We start from the raw sequence: 23,459 nt of genomic DNA, 5'->3' as shown, positions 1-23,459 counted from the left end.
GGTGGTGAGAGCACCGCGGGAGGAGGCTAGGCTGTCGTCGTGGGCCGGCTGGCGGCGACGACGGCGGCAGGAAAACGCTGCGGAGGATACTTTAGAGAGGACTTGCTACGGAGGAGGGTTTTTAATGCTGGTTGTTATTGTTGTTTGGCTGTATTTTAATTTGTTTGTTTGTTTGTCTGTTGCTGTGTGAATGAGATTGAGTAGATGTGTGTGTGTCTTTGTGTTCATGTTGTTTAAGTGTTTTGTTGTGTTAGTTTTATCCTAAGATGTGCCTGGGAGAACATACCTCGGGTTTAGCAAGGAGTTTTTCGGGGGCCCCAATTAATGTTGTGACGGGTAATGGGAGGTACGGTGTTGGGAGGAGAACGTGCCAGGTAAGGGGAACTCGTCACAGACAAGTTGTGTCTGTGCCTTGTTCCGGTTCTCCTCATACCCACAGGATTGTTGGTTGTACTGTCAGCCAGCTCTCGGATCTCCAGGTGCTGCTTTTAAATGCTAGGTCGGTCGTTAATAAAAAAACCCCTTATCCACGATTTGATTGTGGAGAAGGGCGCCGACCTTGCGTGCATTACCGAGACCTGGGTGGGTGAGGAGGGAGGAGTTGCTCTTTCCCAGCTTTGCCCACCTGGGTATTCTGTGCAGCACTGTGGCAGATCTGAGGGCCGGGGAGGCGGGGTTGCTGTGGTCTATCGGAGTTTTTTCTCTCTCACCAAGCACCCTGTCCAGTCGGCGACTGGTTTGGAGTGTCTTCATCTTGTGTTGGGCCATGGAGACAGATTGGGAATACTGTTGGTGTACCGCCCACCTTGCTGCCCAACGGCTTCCCTAGCTGAGCTGACGGAGATAGTCTCGGAGGTATTGTTGAGGTCCCCCAGACTGGTGGTACTGGGGGATATCAACATTCATGCCGAGGCTGTCTTGTTCGGGGCGGCTCAGGACTTCATGGCCTCCATGACAACCATGGGGCTGTCTCAAGTTGTTACTGGCCCTACGCATGTATCAGGACATACTCTTGATTTGATCTTCGCCACTGGTCATGGAGATGGTGATCTGAGGGTGGGGTATTTTTCATCTACCCCATTGTCATGGACAGATCACCGCTTGCTGAGCTTTAGACTCACGACAGCCCTTTCCCTCTGCAGAGGTGGGGGACCTATTAAGTTGGTCCGCTCCCGGAGGCTTATGGATCCTGTTGCTTTCCAGAGTGCTCTGGGAGTTTTTCCGGCTGATAGTACTGGCGCTCCTGTCGAGGCCATGGTCGACCTGTGGAATACGGAGATGACCCGGGCCATTGACATGATTGCCCCCGCGCGCCCCCTTTGGTGCAGAACTCAAACAGCTCCGTGGTATACCCCGGAGCTGAGAGTGATGAAGCAAGAGAGAAGGGGCTAGAGTGCAGGTGGAGGCGAACTCCTGATGGATGCAGTCATTCTTTGGTGAGTGCCTCCACTAAGGCGTATGTAAAAGCAGTTAGGGCGGCAAAAAAGTCTTACGTTGCTCCCACCATTAGATCATCTCTTTGCCACCCAGCGGAGCTTTTTAGGGTGGTACGAGGGCTCTTACATTCTGCCCCTCATGACACTAAAGAAACATCAGAAGCCCGCTGCAACGAATTTGCGGAGCACTTCCAAGACAAGATTGCTTGCATCCGTCGGGACTTAGACTCTGATGTTATTACAGATGATTCCATTGGAGTGTCCAGAGCGCGGTCTTGTCCTTCATTGTTGGATGAATTTCAGTTGGTGCAGCTTGAGGAAGTGGACAAGGTGCTTGGAATGGTGCGGGCGTCCACATCCGCTATGGATCCTTGCCCATCTTGGCTGGTGAAGGCCGGCAGGGCTGTAACCACCGGCTGGGCCAAAGAGGTGATAAATGCCTCCTTGAGAGAGGGAGTAGTCCCTGGTAGTCTCAAGGAGGCAGTAGTGAGACCTCTTTTGAAGAAACCTTCTTTGGACCCAGATGTTCTGAACAACTACAGGCCGGTGGCGAATGTCCCTTTTTTGGGCAAGGTCTTGGAACGGGTGGCCGCCGGCCAGCTCCAGGCGCTTTTGGATGAAACCGATTATCTGGATCCGTTTCAATCCGGTTTTAGGCCCGGTTTTGGCACCGAAACAGCCTTGGTCGCCCTGTATGATGACCTTTGTCGGGAGAGGGACAGGGGGAGTGTGACTCTGTTGATTCTCCTTGATCTCTCAGCGGCGTTTGATACCATCGACCATGGTATCCTTCTGGGGAGGCTCGCGGAGTTGGGAGTTGGGGGCACTGCTTGGCAGTGGCTCCGCTCCTACTTAGCGGATCGTCGCCAGAAGGTAGTGCTTGGGGAACACTGCTCGACACCCTGGACTCTCCATTGTGGAGTCCCTCAGGGGTCGGTCTTGTCCCCCATGCTTTTTAACATCTACATGCAGCCTCTGGGTGCGGTCATCAGGACTTTTGGAGTGCGTTGCCATCAGTACACTGATGACACGCAACTCTACTTCTCCTTTTCACCTTCTTCAGGTGAGGCTGTTGATGTGCTGAACCGTTGCCTGACCGCGATAATGGACTGGATGAGAGCTAATAAACTGAAACTCAATCCAGACAAGACTGAGACACTGTTGGTGAGCTCTTTACCTGCCCAGATGGTGGATGTTCAGCCTGTTCTAGATGGGGTTACACTCCCCTTGAAGGAACAGGTTCGTAGTTTGGGGGTCCTTTTTGACCCTTCCTTGTCGCTTGAGGCTCAAGTGGCCTCGGTGGCGCGGAATGCGTTTTACCATCTTCGCTTAGTAGCCCAACTATGCCCCTATCTGGACAGTAACGATCTCGCCTCAGTTGTTCACGCTCTGGTAACTTCTAGATTGGACTACTGTAACGCGCTCTACGTAGGGCTGCCCTTGAAGACCGTTCGGAAACTTCAGCTAGTGCAAAATGCGGCAGCCAGGTTGTTGACGGGGACCCATTGGTCCGCGCATATAACACCTGTCCTGGCCCGTTTGCACTGGCTACCTATTCATTTCCGAGCCAGATTCAAGGTGCTGGTTTTGACCTATAAAGCCTTACACGGTGTGGGACCGCAATATCTGATGGAACGCCTCTCCCGCTATGAACCTACCCGTTCACTTCGTTCAGTATCTAAGGCCCTCCTCCGGGTACCAACCCATCAGGATGCCTGGAGGATTGTTATTAGATCCAGGGCCTTTTCTGTGGTGGCCCCCGAACTATGGAACAGCTTACCTGAGGAGATACGCCTGGCGCCTACGGTACTTTCTTTTAAGCGCCAGGTTAAGACCTGGTTATACTCCCAGGCATTTTAACGTTCATGTTTTATATTTAATGTTTTTTACTCTACCTTGTTGTGACCTTGTATGTTTTATTGTAACTTTGTATTTTAACTCTGCTGTTCACCTCCCAGAGAGCTATTCGCTATGGGCGGTCTATAAATAAAATAAAATTAAATAAATAAATAAATAAATTACTCCCAGTGAAGTGTATACTGCAGCCCTAATGTGGATTTTTGGATGATCCTATAAAGTTAGATATGGACTGCCTAACTGTCATGGGTTTGAACTATCAACACAGTCTGTAACATTTCCTTTATCAACAGTTTGTGTGCACCAGATTTTTTTTTAAGTCCGCTTGAAAGAACAATGCTAGCCAACATGAACAGGAAAACATTTAGTTATAAACTTGCACCAAAGGTTGAGTGCTTAACCCAAGAACAAAGATGACCCCCTTTTTATATACTTTTTGATGTCCTAATTCTCTTTTCCTTTCCACAGGACTTTTTTTTAACCCTGTTCTACACAATGTCCTCTCCCTCCTCTTTTACAAAAAAAGTGGAGCCTGAGTGAAGCAAATGGCATGCATGAAACTGTTTACCACAGTCCCTTGGTATATGTATATAAAAATTACAAAGTAGTGAGCAGCTGGAAAACAGTAATAAGTAAATGTATTACACAGTGCATAAGAGGACCTTCTCTTTGTCTGCACCTGGCTTGTGTAACTCTAACATCCTCCATTTGGCACCTTCTGAAGATACATCTAGTCTGGTTAGCTTTGTACCTCATGTGTGGCTCTGTCTGCATTTCATTTTTGAATTGGGTTTTAAGGTATCTTAATTGTATTTTTTTATTTCTCTGGCATATGAAGAGATGGGACAGACTTTGGCTTAAGAAAACAAATAAATTACTGAACATAATGGGAGTTATTAATGAATGGCATATACTGTTGGGTTCTTGCGTGACTGATTATTTGCTAGTAACAAAAGCATTATAATGAAGACTGATTACAGGAGAAATGAAATATTGCAGGCTTCTGCGGGTGAGACAGTGTTACTAGATAGCCATTTGAGGGTCTCACAAACTTTGGGCTTATTCCAGAGAAAACATGAAGGTCCATATGTCCCTTATTTTTGGCATTTTGATCTTCTAGTTTAAATACTGTACTGCAAATACTATGAAAACTTTTGGAACACCTGGCTTTATAGCAATAAAGTATATCAATATTACTGCAAGTGTGAGCATCTTTCAAATGTCTTTCCTTTTGTTTCCAATTCGAGTTTTCTCACGCTCGCATAAATGTAGTCAAAACAAAAGAGTGGTATCGAGAGGCTCAAGATAACCCTGAGATCAGACGAGGTATAAAAAATCCTACAAATAAGACGTCCCACTTTTCATTCCTTCTAGATCCTTTCATAACTTTCAAACTAATAAACTAACAACTTTCAAAATAATAAACTGCAAAACAGACAGTCCTCATTTGGACCAATCCTGTTTTACCACTTAAATGGACTAAGACGGAATACAACCAAAAAGCCACTCACCGTTTCCTTCAGAAATTGGAGCAACTTAAAACCCTTTCTTTCAGTCCTGACTAGCTAAATCCTACCCTGATAGCCAACACTGCCAGGCAATCTTCACCGGTCTGCGGCCGTTTACTCCTGAAAGAAGCGGACGAACCGTCTCCTTAGTAGACGTTTTCCTCCCGCTCCCGCTCCCACTCTACTTCGTTGAGGCAAAGGAGGAGGAGAAACTGCTCTAGAGCTCTTGCAATCTGGTTTATACCATAACCGTTTTACCGTTAGCAAAACAAGCCTACACATTGTCACTTCGCAATCCTGAAAACGGCGCCAACCTTATGACAGAACTTTTTTTTTTTAGCAGAACCGGCATATTAATGCTTTGTGCTCCTCCCTAATCCGAACCTTCCCTCCCCAAGCGGGCCAAACTGTCCCTTGAGCATGCGCATGAGGAGGCCCGAGCTCCGATCGTCAGTGGGCATGCGCCTGCTGCTCTGACCGGTGGTGGAGCATGCGCAGTACAAAAGCGTTCTGGGAGGTTCCCGGTTGCTGGGTCCGTTCGCTTTTTTCTGGGAAGAAATTCGTTTCTGAGGGTAGGAGCTGTCACGGTCCTAGCCGCCTGCGGCCTTTACCCAACCGCTGGTCCCTTGAGAAACTTGCTTTGGCTGTTTATACCACACGGAGCTTCTTGGTCCGAAGGGTTCGGTGGATAGATGGTTATACATCCCCTTGCTTCTGGAGGGCCGGCGCTGTGGTCCCTCACCTCAGTGTTTTGCCGAAGGGGAGTTGGGGCTTCCTATGAAGTCTATGGCGTTCCTTTTTTTACTTGTACACGACGTGGAGGGCTGCTGGTGCTTCGTAGGAGAGCAGGAATCGGTCCCTCAGCGTCTGGTTGCTAGGATAGCTCTTCCTCCAACCTGCCAATAAGACAGGTTCATTCTCTTCATAGTTGTTTCTGGAAGTCAGGTGGAGGAAGAATTGCTTTACCAGGCTGCTCTTTGAGGCCTGAGGAGTTCAGCTGTTCTCTGCGCCTTGCAACAGCTCGTAAGGGCTCACCTGCTGACAAGCTATTAATTCCCCCTTACAACCTTTAGACTGAGCATCCACCCCCGTTTATACCCCTTGGCTGCTTATTCTTAAGGGCAAACCAAACGTGATGGTGGAAGGCCCTTTTTAAAGCCAGGCTGTATTCCATTGCTCTAATAGAGCAGTGGTTAGCGTCTGGTTTTTGCAACTAAAGGGAGGCGTTGGTAGGGGATGCTAAATCCTCTCTCCCACGGTTTACCTTCCTGCAGTCTGATCCCCTTCTTAGCTGAGCTCCTATGCCAAGTCAGGTTGGTATGGGGTGTAGGCTATGGGGGGATAAGCAGTGGGTGGGGAGGGTTCAGCTCTCTTCACTCTTTTGCTACAAAAGCTAGACCCTCGGCACCCTGCTTTATGTGTAGTTGGTGGACTACCACCCTTGGATCTGATTTGGCCCTTAGGGGCAGCTCTGTGAAAGTTGGTGAAAGAGACTGGCACTGTGTTAACTGTGCGGTTCTCTCTCATTTGCTGCAGTGCTGCATATTTTCTTTGCTGCCTCCTGCTGTTGTCCACTTCTGCTTTCACCATGGTAAAGAAGAATAGTATCCCTGTTGGGTAAGTATCTCATAAATATTACATGAAGAGAGAGAAAGAGGACTCTGTCAGCCCCACCTGTTCTCTCTTGCTTCAGCAGCATCTTTTGCTATTTACAGTAAGCTAAGGTAAGTATCTGTAGCAACATGAGGACACAGCTTACCGTCCCCCACGTAAGTATTTTATCCACCCTGTTTATGAATGCTCCTCCCATCAGCCACAGATGGTTCCCCCCCATCTTCAAATTTGTGCAAAAGAGAAATTGATTGAAATTATGTTCTCTCATGCCACATGACATGACAGGTTGACACTGAGATTGCTTCAGAATAATGTCACATCATTACATAAATGGTTTTTGTCAGTTATGTGGCATATGAACACATATGTTGCTTGATTAAACATTTGCATAAGACCAGATTTACCAAATTATGTTTGCAAGTGTGCCCATTTTTCCAACTTTGTGACACACACAAAAATACCCCTGAGCTTACTGAGACGCAAAGCATACATTCTATGGGAAAGTGTTTTTTAAATGTCGACATTAGTTTGATTTTATCTTGAAACTTGAGTAGCTTTATTAAAGTTTTACAGGAAATTACATTGTAAAATAAAACCTAGAAACAATATTGGTAAGCAGTATTATTTCTAAAGGAATTCTGTTACAGCAATTCCACAACAAAGTTTGTTGTTATGGCAAAAGAAATTATCTTAATTTGTTTTTCTTTTTCCTTTTGCTTCCTGCTCTTGTTCACTCTTGTAACCTGGTATTAAATTAGTAACTCAGATTGAGTATTTATTTAACTGACAGTTGAAACAGGCATCCATTTAATAAATGGATCAATTTGGTAGTCCGAACCTCAGCAGAAGGAACTTGGCAGGATTTAGCACTGAGAGCAATAGTTTAAAATGGAAAGGAATTATTGGGAAGTTTGGTACCACTAAAATAGTACAAATAAAGATTGCAACTGCAAGATTGGTACATGATCTGTTATACTAGACTAGATAGCACACTAGATCTTGACTTCCTCAGTGTATAGCTGCTAGCCAACAGGACTTGTCCTGTTGCTGTTTGGTAATGTACAATGAGAGGTGATCATCATTGTGCACTGAACTAGGCACGAATATGTTTTCAGCACTAAAGTAATTGTAGAAATGCAATCACATGTTAAAGCCTGTCTGCGCTGAGCTGTGTGTTCTGGTGATCATTACGCGATCTGTATCGGTTCATCCTGCTAGCTGGAATTCATTACTAAGCTGGCTGAGTTTTAAATGGGAAGGACTTGCTAAACATCCCTCCATCTCTCATTTGATCCTGTTTTGTTGCTGTTTTATGTGCATTCACAGTACACACATACATATATTGGCACTTGAGTAAAAAGTTATAATACACACAAACCACATGTGGCAGCCTGGATGCTTCTTGGCTAGTAGATCCTCAAGGGGGAGAGGGTTTATATGAAAATATTTATTTTGTGATTGAGTGCTCCATCTAGGTGTTTCAGGGAGCAGTGTTGTTTATGATATCTGGTATGATATCAAACACCTATTATAAAGTTGTGCTTAGTTCAAGTACACAACCTGTTATAAAGAAAGTACTGATTTCATGGCTTATCCATAATAGACCTATAACCACTGTGGGCCCAAACACATTCTTGAGCAATTTGGATAAAAACAGCTGGTGTAAACATATCTTACTGATCTGCCTACTGAGATAATTTGAGCTGTGTGTTTTGGCTTGCTAAAATGAAACATCCATGGGACAAATATAAATTGGTTGAAAGGATTATAGAAGGAATGCTTAGTGGATGCACTGAAGTTTTTATTATTATTATTATTTTAAAAGGATTTGTATCTCACCTCTAAGTGGAAGTTTCCAATGCAGTTAACAAGTTATTTTAAAATTGAACATTTAGAGTAAAAGTAAAAATCACAACAACAAAACAGCAGAAAGAGTAGCAGTATCAGCACGAATAGAGAAACAGCAGGAATAAAATCATTGAAAAGTTTGGAAAAAATACAGTTTTTACCTAGTGCCGAAAATGTAGTGAAATAGCCATACATTTCTGGGGAGAACATTCCATATCTGGGGCACACCAATGTGAAGGCCCTATCTCTGGTCAAAAGCCTTACGTTAATGTAAATATGAACTTAAGAAAAAAGATATGCAAAGTATCCATTACAGATCATGCTTACCAATCTGTTTCCTCCCATATCAAACTGACAGCATGTTACAGTCTTTGGCTGATGCTCTTCTCCAGACACCACCTCTATCAGAGATGAGGTTTTGTTAGAACAAGGGAGGGAACCTTGTTTGGCGGTAGTGTCTCTGCTATGGAATGCCCTCCCCAGGATGGTATGTCTGATGCCAACATTGCTATCTTTTAGGCATCAGACAAACATTTTTATTCAGCCGAGCATTTTTCTAGTCAGTATATGTGTACTCAGAAGTAAACCCATTGAGCTTAAAGGGGGTTACTCAGAAGATGCGAGTATAGGAGTGTTGTATTATAAAAACTCAATGGACTTAATTGTACTTTTATCTGCTGGTACTTTGTATGTATACTGCTTTACTTGTTTTTATGTTTTGTAAAGTGCTTTGGTGAAAGGTGGTAGATAAATATTCTTTTTAAAGGAAAATAATGCAGAAGTAGCTTTACCTTCCTGGTATGATTAGGAGCCATAACAGGTATTGCATATTTTAGTATATTAAAATTACTGCTTTTAGAAATAAGTTGGAGGTTCCAGTAAAATTTTCACAGCCTTCTGCAATTGTACGCTATAAGTAGACTATTACAAATTGCATATTGTGAGTCTAATTGTTATTGTGTGTTAATTGTTAAACTTATAATTTGCTAACAATATAAATGGATCCAAATGATCCAAAGTGCTGATATGCATTACTTGGAACTAGGTACATTGTTAATATGCCTAAAGTATGTAATAGCAATCTAATAAAAATGTTATTGAGCAATCCATATTGGTAAATATTCTTTTTTTCAAATTACAAAAAATGCATTCAACTTAAACAGCTAAGTGATTTTAAGCAGATAAATAATAATTTATAAGTAGGAATGGAAAATAAGTACAGTTGAATTTCTCTTTTCCCATTGTAAGGAGGAGCTATACTTCTGTATTAAAAATGTGATGTTATTTTGTAGTTATTTGTAAGGCACTCAGGCTGGCAAACTTTATTTTAAAATATATTTGTTAATGAAGCACTCATTTACATTATTATTGTTATTATTTATTAGTTTTATATCCAGCCCTTCCTCCCAGTAGGACCAGAGGGCAGCAAACAAAAGCACTAAAAACAATCTAAAACATCATAAAAACAGACTTTAAAATAAATTATATATATATAATTCAGTTGTTGACATGATCATACTTTTAATGGAGTTTTAGATACTACCTATTTTGATTAATAATGAGAGGCTTTCCTTCCTTTCATTAACTTTTTAAATTGTAGGGTCTTGTGGAGGGAGTATTTTGTTCAAAGAAAACATCACAAGATAGCTCTTTATTCTGAGCAATTTGCTAATGAATGAAAGCTGCTATGCTGTTCCCCGCAAAACTTCGTTCTGTCCTCACCCCTCTGATTTTCTTTTCCATCTGATATTCAACATTCCATGGCTGCTGAGTATCTCAGTTCTCATTGAGCTCTCTGGGGGCTTTTCCACCTTAGATTTTTTTTAAAAGAAAACTTGTTAATACTTTTGTAAACGTTGTGGTTCCCTTGAGCATACCGATACCTCCCTTCCGTTTCTCATTAGCCACATTTTGGCTCTATTATTGCCAGCACTTATTACCAACTTCTCTTTTAGACAGAGTGATGAGCACAATCTGCTGTCCCCATGAACATTCCAAAGATCTCACTGCACGAGTGGAAGGCACTTCTGCTCACATGGTGGGTAGGGGCAGGGAGAGGAGTTTAATTTCTTGTCTTGCCGTCTGCAAAAAGTGGCTGCAGAGAACTGGCCCCCTGGAGTAACTTTTCAGAGGCTGCAGGTGCAGTGGGGAGAAACTGATGACAAACATCCCATATGTACTTTATGCTTGCGCTGAGGAATCTTTGGATCCCAGTTACTGAAAACTTGTCAAAACTTAAAAATTAGTGTAAGCTTTCACACACTGCACATCAGTTAACATAAGACACATAAAGCTACTCAAATCTGTATATGCAACTTGTAACTTCTGTACTTTGTAGAGTATTAAGCATGACTTAAGGTAAGTTCTTGGAGCTGCCGTGAGACTTACTAATTTTTCAAAATACAATTTAAGCCTCTCCAACTGCAATTAATGATCACTTCTTGTGTCACAGTTGTCATACAGAGGTTGTCTGTGATGGATAGGTGTGCACATTCAGAAGAGATGTGTCCATATTATAAAGTAGTCATTGCTATCACCTTAAAATCTTCCTGGCTGTAAACCTGGAGTCACTTCAAAGTTAAGGGATTCCTTGCACATAGAATCAGAGTTGGAAGGAATCATAAAGGCCATGTATTCCTATCCCCTGATGATGTAGGAAATGCAGTTCTACAGCATCTCTGATAGGTGGCCATCCAGGCTCTATGTAAAAGCCTCTAACAAAAGTTTGAGGCAGTCCACTGTTGAACAGCTCATACCGTCAGGAAGTTCTAATGTTGAGTCTAAATCCTTGTGATTTGAGCCATTTACCTTTGGAGGAACAGAAAATAAATTTGGTCATCTGTATGACAGCCTTTCAGATATGTGAAGTTGATATCATGGTGTGTCTTCTGGTTAAATGTACCCAATTCCTAAAAGCCTGTTTTCATAGGACTTGGTCTCCCGGTCCCCCATCAGCTTTACCACCGTCCTGTAGACATGTTCCAGTAGAGGAGTACATTCCACAAGCGCACTGGTCACTACCAGGTGGATTTAACTCAGTTATTCCCATACACAAATCTATAGCATAAACCCAAGATGATCAGATGCAAGAGTAAGAAAAGTCCTAATGTACCAAGTTGGAAAATTTCAGTCTTCTGATTATTATCAGCTTCAGATAAAGACATAGAGAACATTGTAGATTTCATTGAAAACAAGATAACCTGAGTTTTGTTTCATGGAGTGGCTAACCTGTGGGCTGGATCTGCCCCCCCCCACGGGTTTTGTGGCCCCTTCCAAGACCCCCAATACTTTCTTTTTTGGAGTGTTCTTGCTGTGGGGTGCCCCACCAGCCCTCCAACAATTGTGCACCTCTGCCTCAGCTTACCTTGCAAAGGCACCTCTTTGGTGCAATGCGATTGCAAGAAGGTCTTAGAGTTTAGGAAACAGAAAGACTTCTTCCTGTTTCAGAAACCTTCAGACCTTGCAATGGTACTGCACAAAAGAAAGAAGAGGCTCCTTTGCAAGGGTAAGAATATATTTGAATCCTTTCGCTTTGACCCCATATTATAGCACTGAGGTAAGAGAAAAGCCTCCCACCACTGGACTTGCGATGAGGAGGTGAAATGCTGGAATTCTTATCTCTCCTCTGTTGGTCTTTCTGTCTCTATTCCCAGCCCCTCTGCTGAGTGTGTGCCTGCCTATCTGAATGCGAGCGAGTGTGTGGTCTCTATGTCTGTATTGTATGGGGGGTGCACACATGTGCTTTGGCCACACCCACCACGGGCATGTAGCACTTGGAGAGATGGAAACTTTCAATGGGACCTTCAGGCCAAAAATAACTAGCCACTCCTAACTGATCCTAGATTATGTTCTGTGTGATGCATGGCTTTCAATGTCATGACAAGCAGAAATGTTCAGTTAGATGAGAGAAAGCATGTTCAAAAGTAGCCATTTCTATGTTGTCCCCAAAAGGGGTTATCAAATCAGAGTAAATCTTGGGGTTTCGCTCAATCTAGTACATAAGCAGGAAACAATGAGATCTCTCTTTTCCTCTTGACAGATATTTCTTTGCATATTGAGGTAGCAGCAAACAAAACCTTAATTCCTATATGTATTGTTATTTATTAAATTTGTATTCCACATTTCCTCCCAAATGGAGCCCAGGGCAACAAACAGATGATAAAACTCTAAAAACATCTTAAAAACAAAACATCTTAAAACTGTCTTGAAAACAATTCCAATACATACGCAGATTGGGATAAGGTACCTACTCAAAAGGCTTGTTGAAAAAGGAAGGTCTTCAGTAGTCACCAAAAAGACAATAGAGACAGTGCCTGTTTAATTTTTAAGGGGAGGGAATTGCAAAGGGTAGGTGCCACTACACTAAAGTTTCACTTCCTATATTGTGCAGAACGGATTTCCTGATGGTACTTGCAGGAGGCCCTCGCCTGCACAATGCAGTGATCGACTGGGTATATAGGGGTTGAGATAATCTTTCAGGTATCCTGGTCCCAAGCTGTATAAGGATTTATACATCAAAACCAGCAGCTAGAACTTAGCCCAATAGTGAATTGGCAGCCAATGCAGTTCTTTCAGCAGTGGGGTAACATGTTGGCGATATTCTGCCCCAGTGAGCAGTCATGACACCACATCTGGACAAGCTGCAGCTTCTGAACCAATCTTAAGGGCAGCCCCACATAGAATGCATGACAGTACTCAACCTGGATGTTACCAGTGCATGGATGACCGTGGTCCAGCTACCTCAGTACAGAAATTGCCACAGTCTAACCAGCTGAAGCTGTAAGAGGCACTCCTAGGCACTGAAGTCACTGGGGTCTCAAGCAATAAAGATGGATCCACGGGCACCCACAGACAATGAACCTGCTCTCATTCTGACTTTTAGAGTCCATTTGGACCCTAGGTACATTCTTCATTGTGTAATTTGCACAAAGTAGACCTATAGGAGTCTAGGACATTGTCACAAATTTTAACCTGTACAACATCCCCAAATTTCTGTTTTCCTTCTGAAAACTAAGGCCCCGAGGTCCAAAAATATTCCAGAAGCCCCAAGGGCAAATTTCTGCCCAGGCTCACTTTCCATTGTGTAATTTACACAGGAGTGCATCTACAGGGTTGTCCTAGGACATTGTCACATACTACCACCTGTACAAAGTCCCCAAATTTCAGCAAGTTGATACCATTTTCCTTTGGGGGGAAAACCACTGGGTTCCAAAAATACCCCTGTAATTGTGTTTACTCAATATGCATGGAGAAGGGGCCAATGTATACTGCTCAGAAAAATTCTACCTCTAAAAAAGTGTTTTTTGGCTCAGGGTGCTTTGGTAGTGTCAAGCACACTTGTAGTGACAAAAAAAAGGTCTCGGGGGGTACAAAGTGACCCCATCCTTTCATTGGAAATCTCACTGGGATTACAAATATACCACAAGGTCAGCCAGTGTGATTTTTTTGCCCAATCTGGATGAAGGTTAAGAGGGAATATGACTCCATCCAAAGCAGGCAATTGGTCACTTATCTGGACTCAGGAACTACCTACCCACAGTGCCTCCATCTTACTAAGATTCAGACTTAGTTTATTGGCCCTCACCCAGTCCACCAACAAGTCTAGGCACCAGTCCAGGACTTGCACGAGCTCTTCCAGTTCAGATGTTATAGAGCTTGGTATCATCAGCGTACCGTTGAAACCTTGCCCCAAATATAACAACAGCTTCCATCAGCTTCATATAGACGTTAAATATCATTGGGAGCCCTGCAGCACCTCGCAGCATAATTGCCAGAGGGCTGAAAGACAATCACCCAATTTTACTCTCTAAAACTGACCCTGGAGATAGGATCAGAACCACTGTGCCTCCAATACCCATCGCACCAAGTTGGCTTAGAAGGATACCATGGTCAATCGTATTAAAAACCACAGAGCTCAAGTAAAAACAAGGTTGAATTCACCCTATCCTCCCAATAAAGGGCTTCCATCAGGTGACCTTTGATTGATTGCTTTGGGGATCATGAATAACAAGGACCCTCCGTGCCTTGCTAGAGGATGCAAAGGGACCATGACAGATGAAGGATTTTTAATGGGCAGAGCGCTTTGGGGTTTCTTTGTGACACTGTCTGAACCCCCCCCCCATGTGTGAGATGTTTTGCATGCATCACTTCACTATGAGGATCAGGGTCAACTTTATCTCCATGTTCACAGAAGCTGGAATTATTGGCACTGGTATAGAGACAAAATGTGTTGGGAGTTGACCAGCAAGGTGAGGCAGTACAGCTGAAATGGCTCACTGTATGAGGTTGTTGCTACCACACCACTGATCCTTGAAATTGCTTGCCTGTGGCAGCCATAGAATATAAAAGTAACAAAATATGGCATGCATATGTTTCTGTTTATACCAAGGAGTCAAATGTTTATAAAAAATTGGTTTCAGTTCCAGCTTGGGTTCATGAGTATTGCCTAATTCTTGTCCCACTATCTTAAATAGGTTTGGTAGCCTCTCTAACTATTTGAACTGGTTCAGATGCATTTTATGCAGATTATATCAAAAAGCCTTCTGTTTGCAATGCAACTTCAGTAAATGAAGACAGTGATAAAAGTTAACTCATACTCAGAATTTTTTTTAACACGTTGGGGAATAAAGAGCTATTGCAAGAACCTTTCATGCATACTTTGAGACAATGTCCACTGTTAAAAGAATCCAAGGAACACCAATATGTCTGCAGGTCTGTTTTTCTCAAGTATCCCATTACATGGTGTTATACAATTTAAGCATTAGTTTATCTGAGCTAGCCTGATATTTCACACACTCAGTTTAGTGATAAAACAAATTAAAGTTAAAGTTCTATATTGGAAAGGGTGCGGGGAAAGGGAGGTAGTTGATTTACCCCATTGGGAACAATGCAAAGAGCTGGCTTGGAGGAAGCTGTTAAGGACTGGCATTAAGCACAGCATGATCAAGGTTTTTGAAAGGTTCATATCATAAAAGTTTCAGAAACACACCATTTTCAATATTCTGTTATTTTTAGCCCAATGCTCCAGCCTATCAAGATCCCTTTGAATTTTGTTTCTGTCTTCCAGGGTATTCACTATCCATTCCAATTTTGTATCATCTGTAAATTTGATAAGCATTCCCTGCGCCTTGTCATCCAAGTCATTAATAAAAGTGTTGAAGAGCACTTGGCCTATGACCAAGCCTTGTGCTTCCCTGCACATTACCTCCCCAGAGTTTGAGAAGGAACCATTGATGAGCACTCTTTGAGTACAATTCTGTAGCCAACTGTGGATCCACCTGATAGTTGTTCCATCCAGTTCACATTTAGTTAGCTTGCTAATCAGAACATCATGGGGCACTTTGTCAAAAGCTTTGCTGAAGTTGAGATATATTATGTCCACAGCATTCCCAGAGTCCACCTGATCAAAAAATGAGATAAGATTAGGCCGCATTCACACTGTACATTTATTCCACTATTATTCCACTTTAAACAACCATGTTTTCCCCCAAAGAATCCTGGGAAGTGTAGTTTGTGAAGGGTGATGAGTGTTGGTAGAAGATCCCTATTCTCACACAGCTACAATTGCTAGAGTGGTTTAAGAGCCAGTCCTTCCCAGAGAACTCTGGGAATTGCAGGTCTGTAAGGGGAATATGACTTTCCTAACAACTCTCACCCACATTATCCTCACAATTACTCTGTGAGGTAGGCTAGGCTCAGACAGAGGCCCAAGGTCACCTAGTGAGCTTCATACCTGAGATTGGGATTTGAACCGTGGTCTCCCAGGTCCTAGTCTGACACTAACTCACTACACCGGCTCATAACTGAGTTATATTTAAATGGGGAAAAAAACTTATGAAGTAAGTACTGCTAATAGACTAGCAGCATGCCGGTAATTGTACATATGAACAAATGTTGTCACGTAGAGGGTCGGGATCTCTTCTCGATAGTCCCAGAGTGCAGGACACAGAATAATGGGCTCAAATTGCAGGAAGCCAGATTTCGACTGGACATCAGGAAAAACTTCCTCACTGTTAGAGCCATACGACAATGGAACCAATTACCTAGAGAGGTAGTAGGCTCTCCGACACTGGAGGCATTCAAGAGGCAGCAGGACAGCCATCTGTCGGGAATGCTTTGATTTGGATTCCTGCATTGAGCAGGGGGTTGGACTTGATGGCCTTATAGGCCCCTTCCAACTCTACTGTTCTATGATTCTATGAAAGTACATTTGTGCTACTAAGGCTTCTTTCACACTGCACTTTATTCTGTTATTCTGGCGATTTCTTACCTGGTAATTTGCGCATTATGTTTGATCTTTCACACGACACACAAGCTAGCTCCAGAATTCTAGTGGAATGTAGTGGAAGTTTAGCACAAATTTCTGCAATAAATGATACCAGAAATAATCCGTTAGCGAGGCTGGGAACCTGAAAGATTGCAGGAGTTTTTCACTAGCTGCAGCTGCTCACGTGACAGGCATCCCACCCAGCATGCAGTGTGTTCCTGCCCTTTAGTCATTCGGGGAGGGTTGCCTGATGAAAATTGTACTGGTATTCCAGCATTGGCACAGATAGCAGCAGCATTTCCCACACGCACCCCTGTGTTGATACTGTACAACTAAAACAATTTAAAAAGTCAGATCCTAAAGGAAGAGGGCTTGCATGGCGACGAGCCGTGTGAAAGACAGTTGTGTGAAATGCTGGTATATTGGCTGAAAAAGCTGCTCTTCCTTAATGCAACAGGTACTGCAGTGTGAAAGGGATTTTAGAAATCGGGATAGAAGCGCTACTTTTTTAATCCATTAAAGTAACGCAATCAGCCCCATTCTGGCATCATGTGGAACATACCTCCTGATAAAATAGTAATCGCAGGATGCACTCTTGTGTGGAGCTCAGTGATTGGTTGGATATATAAGGGATTAGAAGAGCTTTTAGGTATTCTTTGTCAAATACAGTTTTCTTTAAGTGCTGTAACACAGGTTATAATTGTAATATCAGTTTATCCAGGGACTGGCAACCTTTTTCAGCTTGAGGGTCATATTCCTTTGGGAGGGGCATGCCAGTAGTGAGCAGAGCTAGAGGCAAACATGAGCAGAGCCAAAAGTGAGCAGAATGTGAATTTTAACTTTGTACAATAGGTTAATTTCTACACACACCTACATCTGGGTAAACGAGGCATTATCATTGCTGCCCTGGGCTCCCTTTGGGAAGAAGGGTGGGATATCAGTTTAATAAACAATAATTCTCAGAGTTCAAGAAATATTTCATCCAGGCAAAAACACTCAAGGAGGGTTTGAAGCAGGGCCAGTAAAGGGTTTGGGCTAGGGGAGAATACTGATGGACAGATAGAGAAATCTTGAGGACTGCATTTGGCTGCTGGACCTGAGAGCCCCCACCTCTGAACTTCTCCTTAGCCCAGTCTTGTCTGCCCTGCATTCCTAAAATACTCTGTGTACAGTTGTAAGTTGGTTGTTGGGCACTAATATGACTTAAGCATTCAGCAAGAATGAGTTGGAGGTTCAGCACTAATTTTGTGTCTCCCCACTGCCCTCTTCTAGTCTTACATGGGCTTATGTATACTTTATGCTTTTAAAAAAACGATTAAAAGCTGAATCTTCTGACATTGCAAACTATGCAAATGTGCTTTTTATTTTGTGTATTTTTTGCTACCTCTGTTGCTCATAGAGGATAGGCAAGGAATTATTTAGGATACTGAAGTCTTTAACCTGATCACTGGCAATCCTGCTCTTCTGGGATTCATCATGTATTGCATACACATTTACACATCTATGTATGTTGAATAAGCAGAATATACAAATAGGGACCAGTTATGAAGGATAATAGAGCATAGTTGTGAATCCTTTTTTTTCTTTTTTTTTAATGGAATAACAGAGGGCTCAAACTTTCAGACAGGACTGATAAATTATTGTCTGTTGCTGAGCATTTGTCTCAGTTGCATGCTGAATCCCAAATAAAAGTGCAACAAACAATGCATGTAGCATGATTACTGTCCATGGAATAATACATCTTCACTGGATGGCTATGTATCCATGTTTCTATTTTCATATTTCTCCCATTTCCTGCAATAGTGCTCCCAACAGTGAAAAGCATTGTCCTCACAACATCTACAGTTAAAATAAGTCTACTGTGCACAAAGTAGCATGTGTGCAATTGCAGCTCAGGGGCGTGAATGTAGCTAAAGTTTGATAAATGTTATGTAGTTAGTATCCTGTTCAATAGCCTAGTCACAGGATATTGATGGACAATGCTAATTTCTTCTAGTAGTTATGAATGTAGCGGGATTGGATAGGAAACTTCTTCCCAAAGATCCCAAGTAGGTCCATGAACTGGCTACTCTGTTAACACTAATACTATGGAATACAAAAGTCCTGACAGATAGAAATATGATGTGGCAATAGAGAGAAGAGCAGTAGAGCTCAGTTCATGTGTATTTTCTCCAGACCTGTCAGCTTCTGGGCATCACCCGCTTGTGTGGCTTGCTACTTTAAAAGAATAGCATCTCTGTATTCCTGGGCATTCTGCTTATGCCATTGCTCCTCTTTACCCCTAGCCTTACTTACTGAAAATTTATTCTGTGCTTTAGCTTCTGATACAATACAAACTTAAGGCTAAAAAGGACTGCCGTATGTTTATGCAGACATCCTTTATGGACATGCATCTGCATTGCAAAGTGACAGTTGGGCTCATATGCACTAAGACTTCCAAAGTATTGTAGAACCCCTTGCCACTTCAGGCTCTTACAACACTGTTGTTAGGTCCAGTCTGCATGTAATGTTAAACCATAGTTAGTTTTAAACTATGGTTTAATGTTTGTTGTTATGTGCCTTCAAGTCAATTACGACTTATGGTGACCCTATGAATCAGTGACCTCCAACAGCATCTGTCATGAACCACCCTGTTCAGACCTTGTAAGTTCAGGTCTGTGGCTTCCTTTATGGAATCAATCCATCTCTTGTTTGGCCGTCCTCTTTTTCTACTCCCTTCTGTTTTTCCAAGCATTATTGTCTTTTCTAGTGAATCATGTCTTCTCATGATGTGTCCAAAGTATGATAACCTCCGTTTCATCATTTTAGCTTCTAGTGATAGTCCTGGTTTAATTTATTCTGACACCCAATTATTTGTCTTTTTCGCAGTGCATGGTATGCGCAAAGCTCTCCTCCAACACCACATTTCAAATGTTGATTTTTCTCTGCTCTGCTTTTTTCACTGTCCAGCTTTCACATCCATACACAGAGATCAGTTGGTTTAATGTGAACGACTCAAAAGTTTCTGAACGGTTACTACTTTTGGTTTGGTAAGGAAAAACCATGGGTGCTGGTTCACACATAATACAAAGCCAGCCTCTGGATTGTTTTCTGCCCAGTGGAGCAGGGGAGAAGGAAATGGGAAACTTTTGAGTAGTGTGTATAAGCATGCTGCTGGTTCGTGTTAAACCACAGCTAACAAGTAATGTTACATGTGAACTAGGCCTTAGTATGGACACAGCTTGGTTTTACTGAGGAAAAAAGAGCTCTGCCTAATAACTAGGAGGTTTTCTTTTGTGGTCCCCCCCCTTTTATTAATACATGTTCTTCTTCTGACCCATAGCAAAGTCATGAAGAACAAAGAATTTGTTCACAAAAGAATTCTTAGACTTGTCTTGAAAATCTATATATATATGAGTCCCTGGCACTGCCCACAATTGCTTCCTTCAAACACTGCCAGAAATGGCATAGGAGCAGCCACATTTTTATAACTACTAGAGATGTATTCTAGGCTTGTAGAATGTCAGAACTAGAATTTCTAGTTCTATACTAGGGTGGGGAATCTCCAGCTTGCAGGCCAAAACTTGGCCTGTCAGGCATCAATATTTGGCCTGCAAGGCTGTTTTAGGGAAGCCATATCCACCTGCCCTACACCTGACATCATGCATGATGCAGAGCTTGGAAAAGTTACTTTTTTGAACTACAACTCCCATCAGCCCCAGCCAGCATGGCCACTGGATTGGGCTGATGGGAGTTGTAGTTCAAAAAAGTAACTTTGCCAAGCTCTGGCATGATGTAAGGTGTGGGTAAGGGTGGGACTTCAAAGGAACAAGCAGAAACTTAACGTGGGTTCCCAATTTTCCTTTGCTTGGGCAAGGTGCACTCTCAACCGCCCATCAGCTGATGGGTGATGGAAGTGAACCTTGCTTAAGGAGGGAAAAGCAGTCCCCCATACACACACTTTGAAACCATTCTGAATGGCTCCTTTGCATCTCCAACATAGGACTGTATGGTACTGCATGAGGAAACGTGTATTGGAGCTTTCATTCATTAGCCTTATTCTTAAAAAAGAAAACTGATCCAGACTACACTGAACGTGCTTTTAAGATTATATCGGTTTTAGTGTTGATTCCTATCCAGGCTTGAATCTATGCCAGGAGATGGCTAGGGTTAGTCAGGCTCTGTTGATTCTCCTGAATCTCTTAGTGGCTTTCAATACCACTAACCATTCTTCTAGATGGCCTGTTTGATTTGGGCACTATATACATAGGCCTCATCATGAGTACTGCATCCAGTTCTGGATACTGTACTTCAAGAAGGATGAAAATAAATTGGAACAAGTACAGAGGAGGGCAACAAGGATGATCAGGGGACTGGAAACAAAGCCCTATGAGGAAAGACTGAAAGAACTGGGAATGTTTAGCCTTGAAAAGAGAAGACTGGGGGGAGATATGATAGCACTCTTCAAGTATTTGAAAGGTTGTCACACAGAGGAGGGCCAGGATGTCTTCTCGATCATCCCAGAATGTAGGTCATAGCATAACGGACTGAACTTACAGGAAGCCAGATTTCAATTGAACAGCAGGAAAATCTTCCTAACTATTAGAGTGGTATGACAATGGAACCAATTACCTAGGGAAGTTATGGGCTCTCCAACACTGGAGGCATTGAAGAGGCAGCTGATCAGCCACCTGTTGGGTATGCTTTAAGTTGGATTCCTGCATTGAGCAAGGGATTGGACGTGATGGCCCTACAGGTCCCTTTCAACTCTACTATTCTATGGTTCTATGAAATGTCCTATAGAATTAGTAGTAGTAGTAAATGTCCTATAGAATTAGTAGTGGTGTGGCGATGGTGGTTGTAGTAGTAGGAACAAGTACTATAACATAAGTTGTGTTATTTGGCAATATTAACAAAGTTAATTATCTCACAATAATAGCGATAGAAAAATTTATTTCCTGCCTCACTACATATGTTAATTAACTTTGCATCTCTAAGTTGATTGTGTTAACTATCGCAGCTTTGGGGAACATTCACTCTGCTCATTTTATATACATCCAAGCCCTAATTGAATTGTCACTATTTGTACATTAGGAAATTTAATTTCCCTGTAATCTCTCTGTGTACAATCCTCTCCTCGCCCATTCCCAATGCATTTATGTACCTGTAACTGAGAATAACACTTCATGCATCTGATGAGAATATTCTAGCTCACAAAAGCTTATGCCATAATAAATGTATTAATCTTTAAGGTGCCACAACACTGTTTGTTGTTTGTGTTTCAACACAGACTAACACAGCTAACTTCTGGAAACCTAGTCAAAGATTAGCACATTTAAATCCTTTTGATTTCAGTAGGAGAATTACACACATGCTTAACTCTCTCGCACTGAAATAAATAAATCTGGATCACAGAATCATAGAATAGTAGGAAGGGGCCTATAAAGCCATCAAGTCCAACCCCCTGCTCAATGCAGGAATCCAAATCAAAAGCATTGCCAACAGATGGCTGTCCAGCTGCTTCTTGAATGCCTCCAGTTTTGGAGAGCCCACCACCTCCCTAGGTAACTAGTTCAATTGTCATACCACTCTAACAGTTAGGAAGTTATTCCTGATGTCCAGTTGAAATCTGGCTTTCTGCAACTTGAGCTCATTATTCCGTGTCCTGCACTTGGATGATCAAGAAGAGACCCCCGGCCCTCCTCTGTGACAACCTTTCATGTACTTGGAAGAGTGCTATCATATCTCCCCTCAGTCTTCTCTTCTCCAGACTAAACATGCCCAGTTCCTTCAGTCTCTCCTCATAAGGCTTTGTTTCCAGTCCCCTGATCATCCTTGTTGCCCTCCTCTGAACCTGTTCCAGTTTGTCTCCATCCTTCTTGAAGTGCGGAGACCAGAACTGGTCGCAGTATTCAAGATGATGCCTATCCAGTGCTGAATAGAGGGGAACTAATACTTCACACGATTTGGAAACTATACTTCTGTTAATGCTGCCTAATATAGCATTTGCCTTTTTTGCAGCCACATCACACTGTTGGCTCATATTCAGCTTGTGATCTCCCATCTTATCTGTGCATTTGGTTTCTTTTTCTAAGTGTAGAACTTTGCATTTATCCCTGTTGAATTTCACTCTGTTGTTTTCAGCCCAATGTTCCAGCCTATTAAGGTCCCTTTGAATTTTGTATCATCTGCAAATTTGATAAGCATGCTCTGTACCTCTTCATCCAAATAATTAGTAAAAATGTTGAAGAGCACTGGGCCCAGGACCGTGCCCTTTGGTACCCCACTCGTTAGTTCCGCCCAGTTTGAGAAGGAACCATTGATAAGCACTCTTTGAGTATGATTCTGAAGCCAACTGTGGATCCATGTGATAGTTGTTCCATCTAGCTCACATTTAGCTATCTTGCTAATCAGAATATCATGGGGCACTTTGTTAAAAGCTTTGCTGAAGTCGAGATATATTATGTCCACAGCATTCCCACAGTCTACAAGGGAGGTTACCCAATCAAAAAATTAGATAAGATTAGTATGGCAGGATTTGTTCTTCATAAATCCATGTTGGCTCCTAGGAATCACTGCATTGCTTTCAAGGTGCTTACAGATTGACTGCTTTTAATCTGCTTCAGAGTTTTTCTGGGAATTGATGTTAGGCAGACTCATCTGTAATTCCCTGGTTCCTCCTTTTTGAAGATAGGGACAACATTAGCTCTCCTCCAGTCATCCGGCACTTCACCAGTCCTCCACAATTTTGCAAAGATAATAGACAGTGGTTCTGAGAGTTCTTCAGCCAGTTCCTTCAATACTTTAGGATGTAGTTTATCGGGCCCTGCTGATTTGAACTCATTCAAAGTGATTAGGTATTCCTTGAATTTGTCTCCCAACAGATACTGGGATAATTGAAGTCCTCCACTACTACTATATCATGCCTCCTCGAAACATTGGCAATTTGCT

At 42.6% G+C, this 23,459-nt stretch overlaps 2 protein-coding genes across 12 annotated transcripts in view; one reads left to right on the top strand and one right to left on the bottom strand.

Moving 5' to 3' along the window:
* The window catches only part of CC2D2B (coiled-coil and C2 domain containing 2B), a 156,351-nt gene extending 150,506 nt beyond the window's left edge, over positions 1-5,845 (bottom strand). For all 10 annotated transcript variants that reach the window (XM_061635554.1, XM_061635556.1, XM_061635561.1 and 7 more), the window contains exon 1: positions 4,805-5,845. The gene's annotated coding sequence lies outside the window, so the exon portion shown is untranslated. The remainder of the gene's footprint in view (positions 1-4,804) is intronic.
* Positions 5,237-23,459, top strand: part of LOC133388941 (uncharacterized) — a 53,380-nt gene continuing 35,157 nt past the window's right edge. For both annotated transcript variants that reach the window (XM_061635566.1, XM_061635565.1), the window contains exons 1-2: positions 5,237-5,373; positions 6,338-6,418. In XM_061635566.1, coding sequence (XP_061491550.1) covers positions 6,390-6,418 — 29 coding nt within the window. In that variant the 5' untranslated portion in view covers positions 5,237-5,373; positions 6,338-6,389. The remainder of the gene's footprint in view (positions 5,374-6,337; positions 6,419-23,459) is intronic.

This window comes from Rhineura floridana, chromosome 7 (assembly GCF_030035675.1).
Source record: "Rhineura floridana isolate rRhiFlo1 chromosome 7, rRhiFlo1.hap2, whole genome shotgun sequence".
Lineage (NCBI taxonomy): Eukaryota > Metazoa > Chordata > Lepidosauria > Squamata > Rhineuridae > Rhineura > Rhineura floridana.
Note: the sequence above shows the minus strand (reverse complement) of the source record. Positions and strands in the feature narration are given on the sequence as shown.